Source organism: Gymnodraco acuticeps, unplaced genomic scaffold (genome assembly GCF_902827175.1).
Source record: "Gymnodraco acuticeps unplaced genomic scaffold, fGymAcu1.1, whole genome shotgun sequence".
In the NCBI taxonomy this organism is placed as follows: Eukaryota; Metazoa; Chordata; class Actinopteri; order Perciformes; family Bathydraconidae; genus Gymnodraco; species Gymnodraco acuticeps.
The window spans coordinates 1,576,386-1,596,108 of record NW_022990238.1 but is presented as its reverse complement, the minus strand read 5'-3'; the positions used below and the strand labels follow the sequence as shown (position 1 = coordinate 1,596,108).

Below are 19,723 nucleotides of genomic sequence, written 5' to 3'. Positions count from 1 at the left end.
GTTAGCATTTAGCTCAAAGCAGCTCGAGCAGCTCTATTATTTTTGATCTTGGTCCCACAAGTAATACGTCTCTTGCATAACATTCCTAACAAAAAGTAAAAGAAAAATGTAAAAAAAAACTAGAGATTGCAATCTTTTAAAGAGCACCCAATATTTTCAATTAATTTCTGAGTCAATTGAAACATTATGTTGCTTGGTTTGGCTGGTCATGAAATTCCGATAGTGGACATCTGTTATACTGTCAAAATAAAGACGTAAATTGTTTTTTATGCATCTTTAAAATCAATGTTATCAAAGCCAGAATCATGAGGCAAATGGGTAACTAGCCCAGTGTTGTCAGTCTTTACTAATGTGAAGGAAGAACTGCTTGGAAGATAGTGACAATAATGGATTAGATCTGTCTTCCTTTTGCAGGAAATCACCGTAGATTCATATTTTTTCCCCCAGTTTCTTTTAGTTGTAGACTAGCAGACAATCCTGATTTACTACCTATTACGATATTGAAAGGACACAGTCACTGATGTAAAAGCTAATGTTTGTAATAATGAGGAATGAAACCTCATGAGAGTGTAAAAGTGATTCAGTAACCTGAGCACTGTGGACTGGAGTGGATGCTTCTCCAGCCTCATAAAAGTGTAGCTGATGCTCTTAAGGTGAGTGGATTGTATTTTTAAAATGAGTGCAATGTGCTCTGGGAGGTGAAATGCAGGACCAAACCCATCATTGTTGGCATCAGCACCCACAAGGAATAGGTTACTTTTGATAGTGTTGCTAGTTGTGACTCTTCTCCAGGTGGAAAAGAGCTGCTGGATCTATGTGGGTGTCTGAAGAGAAAGAAGACAGTTGAAGCAAGGGAGCAACGCGGTTTTTTTTGCTGAAGGAGGAGGTGTATAGAGAGCTGGTTAGACCAGACTGGGCGGCTTGCAGTAGGAGGAATGTGGGCTATTTCCATTCCACTACTGTCATCTGTCAAGAGGCAGGAACTGTCAAAGTGTGTGTCTGTGTTTGTACTGTGTGTGTGTATGTGTGTTTCTAGTTTGTGTGTGTGTGTCTGCATGCTTGAAAGCTGTGAGTAGGAGTAACGCCGAGGGGGAAAAACAATTACGACACACCCAGCAGCCGCAATCTCACAAGCACACAAGCGGGAAACAAGCTGCTAAAAGCTCTAACAGCATTTAAGCTACTGACACACACAGCACTGACCATTAGAAGGACACAGACACTTCTGCTGATGGCATGTGGTATGTATTTCCTTCAGGGCATAAAAAACGAATTTGTCTGGGGAAAGTGGAATCGTACGAGCTGTCTTATTTTCTATTTCTACTGCAGTCCAGTGTAACAAAACAAGGTTTACACTTAAGTGAATGTTAGAGTTTTGTTTGTCAGTGTTTCACCGACTCTGACACACTTAACCTGGCTTTCTTACATCACTCTTAACTCGGCAGGGTTGCACACATATGCAGCAACCAAGCCACAATCTAGTGCTGTGAACATGTGTAAGTGCTCTCTAATTATCCTGCGGTGGGAACAGCCTCTGCCCTGCTCATGTTTGCTCCGTTGCTATTGTTACGGGAAGGATCCATCCTGACACACTCTAAAAACACAAATAACAGACACATCTCTAATAAAAGGACTAACAAGAACACCCTGCTCCATCAAATCTCAAAATATATTTTGCTAATGATGAAGCTTTTGGACAGACAATGTTGTAGATAGAGTCTCGCCTGAGATGTACAAAAAAACGAACAAAACATACAATATTTCACAGCTCTCTGCAAATCCATATTTTGCTTTCTGTTTTAAAGTGGAGTTGCACAAAGAAAGGCTTGTGTCAAAATACTTGAGAATTGGGCTTTTTGGGGTTCTGTGTTTACTCTAAGCTTGAGCATCCATGTTAAAGTAGTTTCATTACTCTCTAAGTTGACTGTTCTGCAAACATGACCCAACACCACAGGGGTATCAGTATGCAAAACCATCCTTTCCACTGACCTTGATGCAAAGGATATTGGAAAGGCATTACTTTCAAAGCCGTTTTGTCATTAGATTTTGAAATCTGCCAATAAAGGCCTGTGGGTCACGTCAGTCAGATCCCAATCTCTCCAGTATCTCCAGAAGCATTAGACAGTAGCTGTGGACTGGGACAGGGCAGTCATGTATTATTCAGGATCCTGAGCAGTGTTCAGTAGCTGGGGCTTTAGGATTCTCCCACAGACTAACATGTAACGAGACAGTGATCAGTGACTCCAACAAAGAACTTAATTGAGCTGAAACAGGGCCTCTGTTATCAGTGGCATGGATCATTATGCATGTGATCTGTTTCCTTTTTATGACTGTCTAGGGCAGGAAACGTTACAATTAGTCATGGGATACAAAATAACTTGAAGGATGAAAATGTTTACTTTACTGCACTTTGATATTATAATGTGCCTTGTTTGTGAGCCAATATTTGTATTTCTTTATCATGTGACCAGGATCAGAAAGTATAATGCAGAGTTAAAGGATTACATTTATATTGTGTATTACTTCCTGCAATATTTGAAACTGATTGCCTCAAGTGGCTAGACAGTGATTTCTGAACAGAGAAGCTTTGATCAATGAGATATAAGCACAAACAGTAAAATATGCAGGCATCGCTTTCCTGTAAATCCCTTGTTTGTGTAGCAATCAACTGCTTTCAGACTAACTCCTACTCAAGTCAATCTCATCTCACTTGGTTGTTAACTCTTGAATGTCTGTGTTGTCGTATCAGACGTTGACCCTAGCTGGTCCTGGCTTGGGTCGTTGCTTGCTTTAAAAGTAGCACAATTCATTATGTCAAACCTTGGAAAGTATCTAGATATCCCTGCCCTAATGCCAAAAGTAATTGGCAACTGAATATGTGTCGCCGTTTGATGTCTATGTCTGGACCGCTGCGTAAAAAGGAGGGTTTCTGCCCCATTACTTCTCTTCTTACTTCTATAAGAATAAAACACGGTGGACGGAGAGCTCTTTTTCTCCCCCTCTTCTCCCCGCTGCAGCCCAGCAGCTGATCTCAGAGCACGCTCCCCTCTCCTGCAGGGGGGCGTGGTCAGCTGCAGATCACAGAATCAGCCCCCTGCAAAAACAGCGCTGGAAAGAGCAAATAGAGCGAAATGAGGCATGGCTAAAGTGCAGGATCTTTTTGGTATTTTGAAAAAAAAACTATATTTATATACTTTATATAGGTATGGCCCTACAATATATTGTTCAAATATAGCATGATAGGTGTTCTTTAATGATATGTTGTTGACACGTTATAAATTACCGGGTGAAGGGATAAAGGGCATTGTTACATAAGAAATAGGACGTTACAATTTTATGACATTTCCTTTGATGAATCTGCTCTGAATGAAACTTGCATAGTGGCACTTGCTCATCCATGCGTGCTGTCAGACCTATTGGGGTTAAAAAGGCTAAACATGCAAGTTTGAACTATTATGATTATATATTGATTGTCAATGGAACATCAGCCCCCTGGGTAATATTAAATATAGAAGGTTTAGTGGTGTTGCATTGGTAATCTATGTGGCTGTGCCTGGGGTTAAGCATGGAGTCTTTGTATATAACCTAAAATAGATTTTTATTTAATTTTTTTATCAGGAGGGCTGCTCTCTAGGGAAATACACACGCAGAAACACACACTCTACATTCCTAGACTTTCATGTTTAATGCATGAGATGTCCAGTCTCGGATGTACAGTAGAAGTCTTCACATACACACACACACACACACACACACTCTCTCTCTCTCTCTCTCTCTCTCTCTCTCTCTCTCTCTCTCTCTCTCTCTCTCTCTCACACACACACAACGCAGGAATTATTACCCAAAACAGGTTCAGTCTCTTCAGACAATCATTCTCCGGTCCAGGCCAGCTCTTTCAGAGTAGGAGGGATGGAGGAGGTTTTTGTTGCGCATCACAGGTTGCCTGCAGGGTCTCTTTTCTCTACAATTACTGCTTTATGAGGCTGTTTAACTGAAGCCAAGGGAAGAGAGCAACCGAGGCAGAGAGTGTGAAGATGTCTGGAGTGCCGGTATCTGTTCGTTCATCACTCTTGACTTTTTCCCTTTCTTTGCAGTTTGGCATTGAGAGCATCCTTTTGTGTCCTTGTTTCTTTCACACGCAGATCTTGCCTCTTAACAACTTTTCTCTCTTTTGTGTTCTATTCAACTCCTCAGACGGTTCACAGACGGGGTCCATAGAACAAAGATGTGTTGCAAAGACAAGGGAAAAGCAATGTAAGATGCTAAGACTCCCAAATAGTCACACATACATCATGAACACATGTATTTGATAATGATGTACACAAAATGGGCAAATCTGCTGAAACGATTGTGTGATATGATTGAAACCTTCTAAACAAATACCAAATGGACCTTGTTTGGAATTTGACATTTCTTACACACAAATGCAAAGTAATGGTGTGTTCACACAGTAAAACAGTAGGCTACATCTTTCTGTTTTTTAATCTTTTCTCTGAACACACATACATTTTTTTTCTCAATTTGAAACGTCAACGTCATGCCTCCACGGACAAATACTGTTCTAATCACATCTCTCCTTTGACGTTATATGCAATCACACTTTATAGAATAAAAAAATGATAAAAATTAAAGAGAAAAATGTAAGGAAAGCAAAACCATTTGCAGAATCAGAGTACCTTTTTAATCGTCCCACAAAGGGGAAATGTGCATCCAAATGATCCACCCACACAGTAGCAACAACCTCTCTTCCACTTCTACTGCCACTTGGCAAAAATGACAAAAGATCAGTCTATATGGGATGGAATTATGTCAGCTGCCATCAAGAGCATTTACAACATATGGATCTATCATATAATAACTTTTCTTTATTGTAGTCTTGCCAGTATAATAACCTTTTTTTATATATCTTGACAAATGAAGGGTGAGTCATTATTCAACTGCACGATACTTGGTAGACATGGTCTTTATATTGCATTAGCATCTTTTTAAGAGTATTTCTCTTTCTTCCTCCTGTGCTTGTCTTCTCCTATTTCATCTTTTTGAAGTCGGTAGATACAGTGCTGTGTGAGAGAGAGATGATCACACACAGCCATCTGGATCCCTGCTCTCTTCACTGGCTGCTGCTCTGTGATAACATGAGCTCCAAGCTCTCACAATGTAATAACCTAATAGACCTAATAGTCACTTTGTTTTACAGAGCAAGACTGAGCAGAGGGGAGGATTCAAAAAGTGTGAGAGAGATGCAGTAGATTGATAAACAATGGAGAGGATATAACTTTACTTTTCTTTTTCCATTATTTACACTGGGATGGGAAACAACGGGGGGAAATCGTCTGAATTGCAAAGCTGCTTAGCGGTATGATTCAGTTGGGGGATTAGAATCTGCTCTCTCCCCCACTTCAAGCACTGGGGTTGGAGGTGTGTGTGTGTGTGTGTGTGTGTGTGTGTGTGTGTGTGTGTGTGTGTGTGTGTGTGTGTGTGTGTGTGTGTGTGTGTGTGTGTGTGTGTGTGTGTGTGTGTGTGTGTGTGTGTGTGTGTGTGTGTGTGTGTGTGTGTGTGTGTGTGTGTGTGTGTGTGTGTGTGTGTGTGTGTGTGTGTGTGTGTGTGTGTGTGTGTGTGTGTGTGTGTGTGTGTGTGTGTGTGTGTGTGTGTGTGTGTGTGTGTGTGTGTGTGTGTGTGTGTGTGTGTGTGTGTGTGTGTGTGTGTGTGTGTGTGTGTGTGTGTGTGTGTGTGTGTGTGTGTGTGTGTGTGTGTGTGTGTGTGTGTGTGTGTGTGTGTGTGTGTGTGTGTGTGTGTGTGTGTGTGTGTGGGAAACGGCACTGGAGAATCACAATCTGGTATTGCTCCATGTGAAAATGACCTACTTCCTGTCAGCTCACTCTCAAATGGATTGCTGTTTTCTGATGTGTCGGAGGAGAGAGGGGGAGGTCCTCCGAGGGGTCTGGGGGGGGGGGGAGTTGACGTGGCACGGTTAAATGAAAGACCCAAGGACCCGTAGTGTAGAATAAATACTGTGCTGTGTGTGAAGTGAACATTCTATATGCATGGCGTGTGTATTGTGTAGTCACCTGTGTATACAGTATTTGTGTGCTCGTGCAGTAAATCAGGCGTGTTGTGTGATGTGTGCCGCGCTCTCTCTGAAGGGTTAATTACCCCAGATGAGGGGCCGACCAGAGACTATCAGAAAGCCAATATTTGAGGGGGCGGCCGGGCCTTACCAGATGCTCAGCGGTCGGTTCATTTGGTTTGTAAAATAATTGCTATGAGAAACTACATGTTATATGGTTTTTTCTAACACCTGCTCTATATTTATACTGTGCCGTGAATAGACATGAATACAAATGTTTACATATCCTTCATAATGACACTGTGAAAACAATGTATAGGTGTTTCATAATAATATGTTGTGGGAGGAGACCAAAAATAGCGCCATAATAATAATGTTGCTCAGTATTTGCTGTACGTGTCAATAAACTACTCTTAGGTTGAGGTGAAAATATGTCAATATATTGTTTTAGACTTTCTTTCCGTGATCTGAGCCTCAACATAATGTCGTCAGCACTTCGCTCTGAAAAAAGAATGTCCAACCATACAAATAATCAAAGTCTTGAGACGACAAATGACGGGCCTTTCAGAAAACTTTAGATTTTCCAGTCAGACCTTTGAGACGATATTTAAGTAGAACTGGTATTGTACACTAATAGATTATAATGTTTTTTACTGTATGATTGGAGAATTGGTTAAATCCACCTGCCATTGAACAAAATATACATTAGGAAACATTGTTATGTATTGAATTCCCCTTTACTAACTTACCTGAGAGTGTATGAACTCCTCTGTTAGTGTATTAATTCAGGTCATGAGTAATGCAGGTATGCACTAAATCCCCGTGACTGACTGGCTGGTTGGAAGGTGAATTAATGTAATCCATCCTCATAAATGTGCACCTCCCTCCCTCTCTTATACTCACACATGCTCTTTAATTTTCCCTTCTCCCTGTATTTTCCAGTACCCCAGGACCTGTCTTTGGAGGAAAGAGATGAGCTGTCGAACATACGACGCAGGAAAAAAGAGCTTCTTGATGATATTGAAGTGAGTAACGGTCCAATCATGATGTTTTTCTTTGTTATCGTAGGTAGGGACTGGGTGCTATTATCAAATTGTGTTGTCTGAAGACATACATGATGCAATACTGAACAAAGTTATTGGCATTAAACATTAGTTAAAAAAAATGTATGAGTGTTTTTGTCCATATATCAGAAAAGACTTAAGCCTCCCAACTGTCCATCATCTTATAATGCCAGATAATCCTTGTCTATCTATCTATCTTACTATGGTTGTGTAATATTGAGTAAAACCAAATCACCCAGCCCTAATTATAAGGAAAGCTGTCATTAGGATGCCCTTAAATGGTATGTAACCTTTACATGATGAACCTCTTCAAAGCAGCTGCTAGATTTATGGTGTCTTCCTCTGTCTTTTTATTAGAATTATTAAAGCTCAAATCATAGTCGTTCATTTTTTGTATCTTTCTCTGCAGCGGCTGAAGTTTGAGATTTCCGAGGTAATGACTGAGATTGAGCAGCTTACTTGCGTGGGGGAGAGGTGAGTGTTTTACATTTGTATCATCATTATAACTGCTGATTATATTCTTGATTACTAGATTACTGGTTTTTATCAATAAAATGCCCACAGCAATTTCCCGAAGCCAAGAGGACATATTCAGACGTATTCATTTTGCCAACACCCTCATAAGTTCAGTTAAATATTATATAAAATGAAATAAATCCGAAAGTAATATCAATCAGCAAGCACATGTACCAGCACATTTTTTGCCGTTTTAGCTAGAAATGTTCCTTAAACAATTAATCAATTATCAGAATTCTTATTTTCTGTGAAATGTCATATCATAGTGAAAAACCAGCTATCATTATTTTACAGAGCCAATGGGGATATCTTCACTTTGTTTGTTTTTTCATGATTAACAGTGTGAAACTCCAAAACTAAACTGTGAAAATTAACCCATCCTCACATATGATTAGCTTGAATCAACAAATGTTTGGCAGACTGCTTGAGTTAAACCAATAATTAACTATTGTCAATGTTGTGGATTTGTTTCAGTCAGATTTGATCGATTTATTGACCAAATGTTTCATTACTAGTCCATTATGTTCTTATATTGCCTCCTCAATTGCTCTTCAAAGCCAACAATGTTTTTGCTCTGGTTGGAGCCTTACTATCACACCTGTCCCCTGTATGTGTGTGTGTATGTCTGTCTGTTAAACCCTCTTTGTTTGAGGAGTGAAGTGGGACAGTCCCTTGACTAGACATTAGACAAACAGTCTGTATTCAAAGGCTCTCATCCGATTGGTTGATGAGGTGGAGTGAGGCCGTGTGTCAGGCTGTGTCTCAGGTGCAGCTGGCAAAGGGCTTTGGGCTATTTTGAGCACACAGGAAGCGTAGGGAGCATGCACCGACACACAAAAGTGGGGATTTCCCTGAGGGCTGCTTGCAAAATGTGTTTATAAAGAAGAGCAACATCCAAATGGCTGCAGGATGTGTTAAACTGCAGAGGTGATGCTGAGTCACATGCAGTCACGTTTATCTTTTTTTCAGGTTTAACCCACTGTACTCAGTCTTTGTTGAAAGAGTAGTAGATAAACAAAGTCACTTATGCAACATCCTGGATGAACCCACCCTAAAGTGACCGATTCAACAAACAAAGCATCCTGGGGGTACCACACCCTTAACTGTCATTAAATATATGTTTCTGTGTGTTTCTTATTGCAGTAAGACAACACAAAGAAATAAACAGATCGCCATGGGGAGGAAGAAGTTCAATATGGACCCTAAAAAGGTTTGCCCTAAATGAATAATTGTTCAAATCAATAAGACTGTTGCTGTTGAATCAAACTTTAATATATCTTAGCCATCCATCAGGTCTATTAAAACAGACCAAAAGAGGAAACTAAAGTGCAAGTGTGCACTTCTTTTTTAAAACAGGGGATCCAGTTTCTTCTGGAGAACGATCTTCTCCAGCACACCCCAGAGGACGTCTCTCAGTTCCTCTACAAAGGCGAGGGGCTCAACAAAACAGTCATCGGGGACTACTTAGGGGAACGGTGAGCTCTCCAGTTTTTGTCAATGTTTTCCCTCTCTCTGTCAGATCTGCCCTGCATGTGCTTAGACCGGGGCATAAAGCTCCAGGAAATTGGTGGTCTGGATTTATGGAGCGGAGCAGCGGCGGGAGATGGTGCCAGTAAAATAACTAAGCTGACATGTGGTTCTTATCGAAGGGGAATCAATGGGGATAAACAACTGGGATTTCATGCAGCCTGCAAACACAGGGACTTTCTGTCTGACACTGGTGCTGTGACATGGCAGCATTTACTTTCTACCTTAATCCCCAAAACCTATGAAATCACTGAACTTCATTTCTGAAATGAATCCCGTATTTATCGTGCAGTGTCTGTTTTTTCTGTGTCTGTTTGAATGGAAAGAGTGTAAATGGTTAAACATGTGTGACCCTCCAGGGATGACTTTAACCTCAAGGTCCTCCAGGCGTTTGTGGAGCTTCATGAGTTTGCAGACCTCAACCTCGTACAAGCCTTACGGTGAGTTATTGACCAAATGGAGAAATGTGTTAGAGGAAATGTAGGTGCGGGTGTCTTCCTAAAGCTGCAGGAGAGAAAATGAAATGTGATCCAGGAAGTCCTGTTTGAGTTTTATGTTCAATAATCTGCATAGTCAAATAATCTAACTGAGAAGGGGATTTATGACAACTTCTTTGCAGATATTATTAGTCTTTGCATTGGCATTCCCACTGCATCAATACAGTGGTCTCATTTTAAATGAAGGGTATGATGGCATTGGTTTCTCGCAATGTTTATGATTTCAGGAATTGTTTTGTTACATTTTGTTTTAATTAGCACATTACCAATTGTCCAGTTGATGGACTATGGCCGATGTGAGCTTTCTATGTTTATTTGAGTATTCATAGACTATGAATCGGATGTTGATTTAAATGCTTTTTACATGTGTGACTTAACATTAACTTTGATATGAAATGAACCAGGCAGTACTTTCCATAACATTGTTTTGGAAAGTACAACTTCCTGTTTAACAGTCAGTAAAAAAAGGCTTTTTATGTTGTAGCCAAATCATTCAGTTTAATGTTAAAAACCTTTTTAAACACAAACACTCTCTTTCTAAAGTCAATGTAAAGAAAGTCAGCTTACTGTTCAGTGGGATTTTTTAATTTTCATTGAATATCCACATATTGTTAAATATGATTTTCATCATATTTTATTATGATCTGTAACTCCATTATCCCTCTCTGTCTCTGCCGTTGTAGGCAGTTTCTGTGGAGCTTCAGACTTCCTGGCGAAGCCCAGAAGATTGATCGTATGATGGAGGCGTTTGCATCCAGATACTGCCAATGTAATCCTGGCGTCTTCCAGTCCACAGGTACCAGGCACTCACACACACTCTCATACACACACACTGCAGCAGACACATCAGTCAGACTCAGCTACTGTAGACAGTCCAGAACAAATAATATGGGCCAGCTAGACCACCTCAGCCTCAGATCAATGTTTCTGACTGTCTGTCTTACCTAGACATCTGGACCTGTTCAAGCTTCGTACATCTTTAGCATGTGTCCATAACCCTAGAAACTCTTCTTTAAACACTGCAGAATATGAACACCTTCTGACTTCATAGGTATCTGCATTCAGAGAATCATAACTACAGTAGACAGTCGTAAACTTCTTTGTTCTGCAGCATAGTTAGCAGCTTCCTCAGTAATCGCAGTGTGATCACTATCCGTGGCTCCTGCAGTGATAATGAAATCGATCACTGGTCAATTTGGTCATTAGTGGCGTCTCGGCCCTTCGCACAAAGTCTGCTGCTCCTGTGTATACCGTCCGCGGGGAGCCTTGAAGAGGACGTGGGTGACAGCTCAGGTCATGAATATTAATGTGGTGCAGTGGTGACACACCCTGACTTAGTTATTGGTCATCTCTCAGGACCGATGGCTCAGGGTCATAAATTACAGAGCAGTGATGCTTACTGGGGCGGTTAGTGTGTGGATGGGATTGACGATGGTTAGCATGAGTTATGATGTGGACCCACAAGAATTTGTGTGTGTTTGTCTGGGTGTGTGTTCATGACTGCAGAGACCTCCAAATGCCTTGGTGGGCTCCAATAGGGGGCTCTTTGTTGATTAAACTCTCCTTTTTATTAGGCAGAGTCCTAACTTGTGGTAAGAAATCTTTTGATGGATTTCTGTCTAATAAATCACAAATCATTTCTGCCATAATTTCAATACCATTATAATAAACAAGGTAAATACCTTCCACTGTAGAGCTCACGTATTTAAGATAGACCTAGTGACAAAAGATCACTAGTTTAAACAGAAGAGAAATCCTATTCACACAGGATTTTGCACGCACGCACGCACGCACGCACGCACGCACGCACGCACGCACGCACGCACGCACACACACACACACACACACACACACACACACAGATGTAGGGTTGCATTGTATTGTATATTTCCCAATGACACATACTGTATAATTACCTCCACAGACACCTGCTATGTCCTATCATTTGCCATCATTATGCTGAACACAAGCCTGCACAATCCCAACGTCAGAGACAAGCCCCCCGTGGAGCGCTTCATCTCCATGAACAGAGGGATCAATGAGGGGGGAGACCTCCCAGAGGACCTACTCAGGGTAAGAGCTTTGACTTTATTAGTCTGTTAGCTATGACAAATGTATCCAATGTAGCCCGCATGGTTAAATAAACCTATAGGAATTTCTCTCTTTGCAAAGCAGAGAGTCACGCTTCACTCATTGAGATGTTGCAGCTCAGCAGAATTGCATATTCTCCCCCGATACTGATGCAAATAATCTTTTGTGATCTCTCAAAGAAAAAGAGCATACAAGCAAGTTCATCCATCCACACATAGTGTACGCTGATGTCTTTACCAAAGTGCCCTTGGTTTGTTATAAGTAGAAAAATACACTTTGTTAAAGCTCCCAGAGTCATTCATCTAAGGAATAGGTTGAATGTTTTGAGTTAGAGGAAGTCTGGGAGTGTAAATGTGAACTTTAATGCACCTTGTTTTTGTTTTTGTTGTTGTCTGTCCAGAATCTATTCGACAGCATCAAGAGCGAACCCTTTAAGATCCCAGAGGATGATGGGAATGACCTGACGCACACATTCTTCAACCCAGACAGAGAGGGCTGGCTGCTTAAATTAGGTTAGTGCTTATGTATGTGTGTGTGTTTGTGTCTCTGCACATTCCCCCTGCTGAGTGAAAGACATCCTGGATGACTTTATTTTGTTACTCTCCCACTTATCCTCATTACAACTGTGACTCTTTTCTCACAACAGGGTGAGGTAAATATCACTCATGCTCTCTAACGTGATGTATCCTGTTTTAAATGCAGTGAAATAAAACAGATCATAACATTTTGTGTTGAAGAGAAAGATACAATTCATACACTTCAAAACAATTGTTGCAAGATCGTACTAAACTTTATTTTTTAAGTCTAGATGCATAAAACTCATTGGGTGTACAGTATTTTTATTTATGAACCCATATGAAGTCGGATACACACTTATGCACACATTCAATGATGTTTTAAGTTGCCGTGTTTCTGCTATACTAAGTTCCAGAACTTATTTAAATATAAATAAAATATATATTGTCACTCAAGCAGTTGCTGTTGTTATGGTTTTTGTTTTATTATAAGCAGGAGGTTATCTTTTTGCTTTGTTGCTTTGTTTGTCAGACAGTAGGATTAAAGAAAGCTACTTGCCCGATTTCTAAGACATGTGATGGAAAGGCTTAGCCTGAGGCGATAAGAACCAAATAAACTTTGGAGGTGATCGAAATGAACCGGGGAAATTACATGCATTATTTTCCACTGCCCTTATTGCTCTCCGTGTGCATTAGTTTTTTTATGTTAACCTTAAAGATTTGCATTCTTGTCCCTTGTATTCAAAGTTACATTAGTTCTTATCTGCTTTGTTGTGCAGTTATGAGTGTTACAGTAACAGAGTGCACAGAGTAGAGTCTGGTGGGAACCTACAGAGAGTGACTCTGGGTTGTTTATTGCCTTGACCAGTTGGTGTTGATTAAAGAAGATTTATCTATGAGAAACTGTAGCCTGAACATCAGTAAAACAAGGTTACATGCTTTTCACTTGCCCTACACCACCTCACACTAGGATATTCATGTATAAGTTGTGCGTATCTCACCGCAAAACATTTGACAGTATGTGTGGACAAAAAGCTACAGGCATGATTTGATTGCGTGCACATCGACATTATCCTAATGTACTTTGGGAAGGAACACATGCTTTAGCTATTTGCTTTCTATATGTGCCAGTAATTAAGATGTGGTTGCATGCTTTCCTAATGAGGTAATAGTTTTTTTTGGCCATTTTTTCCAGTTTGTTAACACATGTTTTTGATTTGGACCTCGCTCCCTCGCTCTGCTCTCACACCACATAAAAGAGATTAATTTAACACTTTTAATCGTTGTTAGAGATTGATATATTGTGAACATAAAACTGTTTAACAGCCAGGATACATTTCGTTAAAGGTTAAAGTGCAAACGCACTGCAGGTGATCAGTTTTATTACTATATTCACACACACACACACACACACACACACACACACACACACACACACACACACACACACACACACACACACACACACACACACACACACACACACACACACACACACACACACACACACACACACCTGGCTCCGATCTGCACATTCCTCTCACTCTGTGTAGCGTCTCTTTAGTCTCATCATACCAGTGAGTACGAATGCAAATAGCCCCATTGTGGCTCACAGGCCTAACATGATTACATTCTAGTACAATTCCTCCCTGGAGCCATTTCCCGCACCAGTTCTCGCTATAATATTTATAATTTAACTCGCTAAAAATAAACCCTTGAGGATGTGAAGGACTAAATGCAGGTTTTTTTTTTTAGCAAATCTCTGTACACTGAGCGGAAATTTGGCCACGCTTATTCAATACCCAGAGTCTATTGAAATGTTAGGAAACCCGGCTTTGTAATTATGTGTGGCCCATAGGCTCATGTGAGGAGGCACGAAAACAGGAAGGAAATGCTGCAGTGAAAAGTGTTGTGACCGTAAGGGGTGGTTAGTATTGAGAATAACTAATCAGGAATGTTAGGTCAAAGCATGCTCACAGGAAATTATCAGAAAGTGCTTGTGGCATGTTTTGATTCAAGTTTGTAAACTTAGCATTAGATTGTATTTCTCACAGCTCACATGCACACACACATCATACATGTATCTCCCACCAGGAAAGCTTCCTCAGTGTCAGCAAATTCTGTTTTCCTCTAACGCTGCAGTCACTGCCAGAGGCTGAATCCCGCTTCAAACCAACTTGTTGGACATTAGCGATCGCTCTCAGTCTTTGCTTTTTTTTGTATGTAGTTTGCAGAAACCAACACGTTGCTCTGGGGTGTCGTGTGTGTGTTTTTGGGCTTATATGTCTACATGTGTGCTCCTTCAGGGGTGCTTTAGGTGCCGCATTAGGTTCATATCAAGTGCTGTTTGCTCACCGCTCCTTACAGCCAATGGGCTTTCATCCTGTTGCTTTTAAAAATGAATAAGCAAAGTCAGCAATAATGTATCAGTTGCGTGAGTCATCATTTAACAAAGCTGCAAGTTAGAAGAGATAGTGATGGTTGATTGTAGTCACCTACTATTACATTCTCTCTAAACTGTCTTGCCTGTATACTTTGGAAAGTGACCCTCTCTTTATTGCACGTTGACATTTGCACATCCAACCTAATCATAAAATCAAAAAAGCAGCACACAATATTAAACTGTTTGATAGTATGAAACCCTCCTTTATGTGAAGGTTTGGTCGTATGCATAGATACATAAACTGTTGAAACTTCAAGCTTCAATGGCGTGTCCTGGGCATTAATCACATTTAAGTATTAATGTGTGTCTAATCGCCACATGACAGGATCATGTGGTTGATGTGGAGCAGCCTTTCTTACACAGGAAATTCAATTATAGCAGTGAGCTAATGAACAAACATGTTGAAGCAGTTATTTAAAGTGCTTTGTTTGGTCTTTTTCATGGTTTATAACAGGGCAGGCGGTCTGTGCTAGAAAAAAAAAGACATAAAGTAATAATTCATAAGATCTATATAATGCATACAAAATAACCGAGTGGATGGTGGTGGGCTTCGTTACTGCGTGTCAAATCCCGGCTCTTTTTCCTGATGGGAGACAGCCAGTCTGTCACTGTGGCATTTGTGTGACTTCCTGTCTCCTCTTCCTCTTCCTGTCAGGGGGCCGAGTGAAAACCTGGAAGCGAAGGTGGTTCATCCTGACTGACAACTGCCTCTACTACTTTGAATACACAACTGTGAGTGTTGCATGATTATGTTTTGATCTGTGAAGAGCCTCTCTGGGTCTCTAAAGATGATGACTTGAAGAAGATAAATGTAATGAATATTGTGGGGTTTCCAAATCCAGATGGGGGGGACGATTCTGAATTTCGGGATGCCATAACAAACACTTGTATTGTAATACATATTGTGTAAAACAAGGGGATTTAACCTGCCGATAGCCTGTTTAGCAATGCTTTGATGTTAGTCAGTTGACGTTAATAATGCCCCAGTACATGTGGAAAATTACCCCCAAAAAGTACTTGGATCAGCCCTCTGTGTGTTTTCATTTGCATTTTTGTCTTTATAGTGTCCCCTTGTGAGTTGGTATTTGTCTATCCGTGTCACTTTGTAAGAATAAGTGTAAATGTGCCTCGTTGAAGCCCTTTATCATTGCCTGTGTGTCCCCGCTAGCTGCTACATCAGCACTGTCCTCTCTCTACCCTGGTATTATCCTGCAGGACACTATCATTATGTCCCGTCCTCTGGTCTGACTGCTCCACACAAACATTATCTGCTCCGTTAAAGAGCAGCAAGGATAAGAGGAGGATGAGGGGGGGGGCAAGGTTGATTTCCATGCTGGCAAAACATGTCACATATGATTTTATCCTTTTTCCACTGCTCTATTTTCATCTTTCCTTTTGTTAGTCAGATTCCTTATTTTTTCATCCATGCCACCTTTCTGATATTCTTTCTTGATTGCTTGCTTTTTTCTGTCGTTTATTAAACTCTCTTTTTGTATTTACTTGGTTGTTTTTCTTCTTCCACGTTTCTCCTTTAGGACAAAGAGCCTCGTGGGATTATCCCGCTGGAGAATCTGAGCATCAGGGAGGTGGAGGAGCCCAGGAAACCTGTGAGTGTTGCCTCTTTAAAGAGCTCACCTGTAGATCATATGTCAAGAGTCTATTCTCCTCTGTTATAGTGTTCATTGGATGTCTAAAGTACAGCCATTGGTCAGTGTGCTGTCAACTCTAACAGTATTACATAATCAAAGCCCTTCTCTTTGTCCGCTCTCCAGAACTGTTTCGAGCTCTATAAACCTAACCACAAGGGCCAGGTGATCAAAGCCTGCAAGACGGAGGCAGATGGGCGTGTCGTCGAGGGAAACCACGTGGTGTACAGGATATCAGCGCCCACGCCAGAAGAGAAAGAGGAGTGGATTAAATCCATCAAGTAAGACTCGCACAAGCACACTTAAAGCAAATGTTTGACATTAATATGTTTTTCTTTTTTATACAAATATTAACTATAGAAATAAACCTTTCTCAAAAGCTCAAGTAAAAAAAAACATGTTCACCACCTGAGCATCCCAAAATCAAATCTGGACTAAAAGGATCCAGACAATACACTGACTTATATACTGAACATGTCATTAAAAGCTTTTGATTGAAACAGTAAAGGTATGTTTCCTCCTGTCAGATACCATACATACTGCGGCTCTCAGGAATATTAACCTTGCTGTGGGTGACCTAAATGCTGCTCTGTAATCGCCTGCATAAAGATGGTGCAATGTCAAAGAGAGTTGGCTCAGCAGAACAGAACACTTGTATACTGTAATATAGTGCAATCCCCCCTCCTCCATACTCTCAGTGAGTATTCGCTGGGGAAACGTTGTGGGATTAGTCACTGCTTATAGCAGCCCAGGGGTGAGCCAGCAAACCCAGTAAATGTATCCAGGAGAGGAAGATCCAAACTGGGCTGACGCACTGGCATCCTCCGAGGATAACGAGTTGCAGCTTGTGCTTCTCCACAGGGGTCCAAAAGGATCTTGGGAGATAAAAGGCGTTATATGGAAATGATGCTTTACCCCTAAGTGGAGATGATCACAGAGGTGTATCGGCATGCTTGAGTCACAAACACACAGATTATGGTGGACCGATGGAAACAGTGGACTCATAAAGAAAAGTATTCTGTCCCATTCCATTAGATATATTACATATTTGTAAAGACAGAAATAGAGGGAATGTTGTTTGGAATTAGTCACAGCAGCCTTACTCCACAGAGGAGTTTTTGTTTCATGAAATTGGGTTCTGCAAATGGACAATGAGCATTACGAAAGAGCGGGATAGTAATCACAAACTCATTCTTCTGCGCGTGGCGTTGTAAAGAGAATCTGAGATATCCGCAATGGGGGGTTGAGCCTTTTCTTGCTCTGTGCTGGTGCTAACAGGATTGAGCAGCCGTGAAACTGGGCTCCTCAGAAGAGCCCAAATGGCTTCCTGACGCACTTGCTCTCATTGTGCGCTGGCTTTCCATCTTAAAAAGCGGGAGAATGCTGAAGAGCCAATAATCTTGAGCCCTAATTCAGACCTGCAGAATAGCGGGAGGAGTGTTTGTGTTTTTATTATGAGTTCTGGAGGATGTTCCAGCTGATCGGAGTACCAAGAAAAAACTTGGGAGGGGGGTGTTCCTCTTCAGAAACCATGGAAACCAAACTAGGTCACTGCACAAACTTTTATTTTTTTGATCTAGTTTAGGCAGGGGTTTGTATAAATGTGCCTACATTTCCATATCAAAGATGCTCGAGTCCCTTCTCTCATGTGGCCTTATTATTTATTTCATCACTGTCCTTTGATTGGCTTCTTCTCCAGGGCCAGCATCAGCAAAGACCCTTTCTACGACATGCTGGCCACCAGGAAGAGACGCATCGCCAACAAGAAGTGAAGAGGGACAATCTTCTCAACCTCCAGCTCCTCCATCTTTCTCTCCCACACATAAACTACACACGCTGAAAAGCTGGTTCACACAAAAAAAGACCCTGGATATGAACCTCAGTTTCTCCCCTGGACGGTGTGCACTGCTGGGGAGACACCCCACTGCTGAGGGGACAGCAGAGTTTCAGGAAACTCAAATGTGTGGACTCTTGCCTGGAGCAACACATGAACAACCAACAGCCAGTTTGTTTCTCCTCCATCTCATACACACCCCCCTACCTCCCCCTCTCATGGCCATCACATGTTGTAGGTCTCTCTAAAGCACAACTGCCATGTTTCAGGTGCACATGCATGCATGTGGACTAATATTATGTGTGCGTGTGTGTGTGTGTGTGTGTGTGTGTGTGTGTGTGTGTGTGTGTGTGTGTGTGTGTGTGTGTGTGTGTGTGTGTGTGGTGTGTGTGTGTGTGTGTGTGTGTGTGTGTGTGTGTGTGTGTGTGGTGTGTGTGTGTGTGTGTGTGTGTGTGTGTGTGTGTGTGTGTGTGTGTGTGTGTGTGTGTGTGTGTGTGTGTGTGTATATCAATGCACGCAGAGTCTACATTATGTAAGTGATGCGTTACCTCCACTGTGCTTTATGAGAAAGTTGTTGTCATTCAAAATTAGAGTTCAGATGCATGGTCAGCTACACAGGGAATGGAATGTGAGGATGAATAGAGACGTTTTGACTATAAAGGGTGGAAATAGGAGACAGATGTAAACATGTGGGAGGTGGTGGGTGGATCATTGCAGCGTAACCTCACCCGGACCATGTCATCTCACTCTGGATTCTTCTCTCCCGGTGCCATGGCTGAAGCCCTGCTGGGAGTAACCTCAGAAAACAGCGGTGGCTTACATTTAGGTTCCTAACACCGCATTACAGTCTTGAGTCAGCTGGGCTGATCTTTTATTTTTATTTACATGGAGCAGAGAATTTTGAAAAGTGCATACTTTTATTTTAGTTGAGTAGAAAAGGAGCTTTTGCCGATGCTTGAGATTAAACCTTGCTCTTTGGGAGTAAATGTGTAATCCTTAAGATTGTATTCCTGGTCCATTTGAAATCCCAACCATCATTAATGTTAGTGACATCAAGTGGGGTTTAAAGGTGCAGCTAACAGACTATTAGAAGTCATTTTGTCAGAATTTGTAACTAAATTGTATGTAAAGGCTGCAAGGCGGTCTCCACCAGCACCAATGAAAACTGACATTCAGATTGGCTATTGCAGACTCAATGCTGACCAGAGAAAAAGACCAATATGATCTTAAGGATTTGAACTTTTACAAGTCGACTGGGTAGGTTTTATTTATGGCTGTGCAATGGCCCAGAAGGGTACCAGTCCGATTAAGCTTTTGTTCCTCTCTTGTGTTTGGCCTGTCAGTGAAGGTCGTATTGTTGTGATCCTATTTGCATTTGGTTTGTAATCCTATTAATTCCTTGCTTGCTTTTGTGTTCCTCTTTACAGGTATATAAATAATTAAGTTATGTATGTGTATATATAATGTATAGGTTTTCTGGTCTCTTTGTTGTAGTATGCACACTCTGTGTAACATGTTCGAGC

The 19,723-nt window shown here is 41.2% G+C and overlaps 1 protein-coding gene across 2 annotated transcripts in view; it reads left to right on the top strand.

Annotated features, from left to right (window-relative positions):
* The window catches only part of cyth3b (cytohesin 3b), a 28,653-nt gene extending 10,110 nt beyond the window's left edge, over nucleotides 1-18,543 (top strand). The window contains exons 1-13 of one of the 2 annotated variants that reach the window (XM_034219905.1): nucleotides 4,011-4,254; nucleotides 7,010-7,092; nucleotides 7,541-7,605; nucleotides 8,791-8,857; nucleotides 9,004-9,122; nucleotides 9,534-9,614; nucleotides 10,355-10,467; nucleotides 11,596-11,744; nucleotides 12,163-12,274; nucleotides 15,376-15,452; nucleotides 16,256-16,327; nucleotides 16,493-16,647; nucleotides 18,066-18,543. In XM_034219905.1, the coding sequence (XP_034075796.1) occupies nucleotides 4,035-4,254; nucleotides 7,010-7,092; nucleotides 7,541-7,605; nucleotides 8,791-8,857; nucleotides 9,004-9,122; nucleotides 9,534-9,614; nucleotides 10,355-10,467; nucleotides 11,596-11,744; nucleotides 12,163-12,274; nucleotides 15,376-15,452; nucleotides 16,256-16,327; nucleotides 16,493-16,647; nucleotides 18,066-18,138 (1,386 nt within the window). In that variant the 5' untranslated portion in view covers nucleotides 4,011-4,034 and the 3' untranslated portion in view covers nucleotides 18,139-18,543. Of the gene's footprint in view, nucleotides 1-4,010; nucleotides 4,255-7,009; nucleotides 7,093-7,540; nucleotides 7,606-8,790; nucleotides 8,858-9,003; nucleotides 9,123-9,533; nucleotides 9,615-10,354; nucleotides 10,468-11,595; nucleotides 11,745-12,162; nucleotides 12,275-15,375; nucleotides 15,453-16,255; nucleotides 16,328-16,492; nucleotides 16,648-18,065 lie in introns of those variants that run through there. The other variant, XM_034219906.1, reaches the window with a different exon arrangement.
* The last annotated feature ends 1,180 nt before the right edge of the window (nucleotides 18,544-19,723 follow it).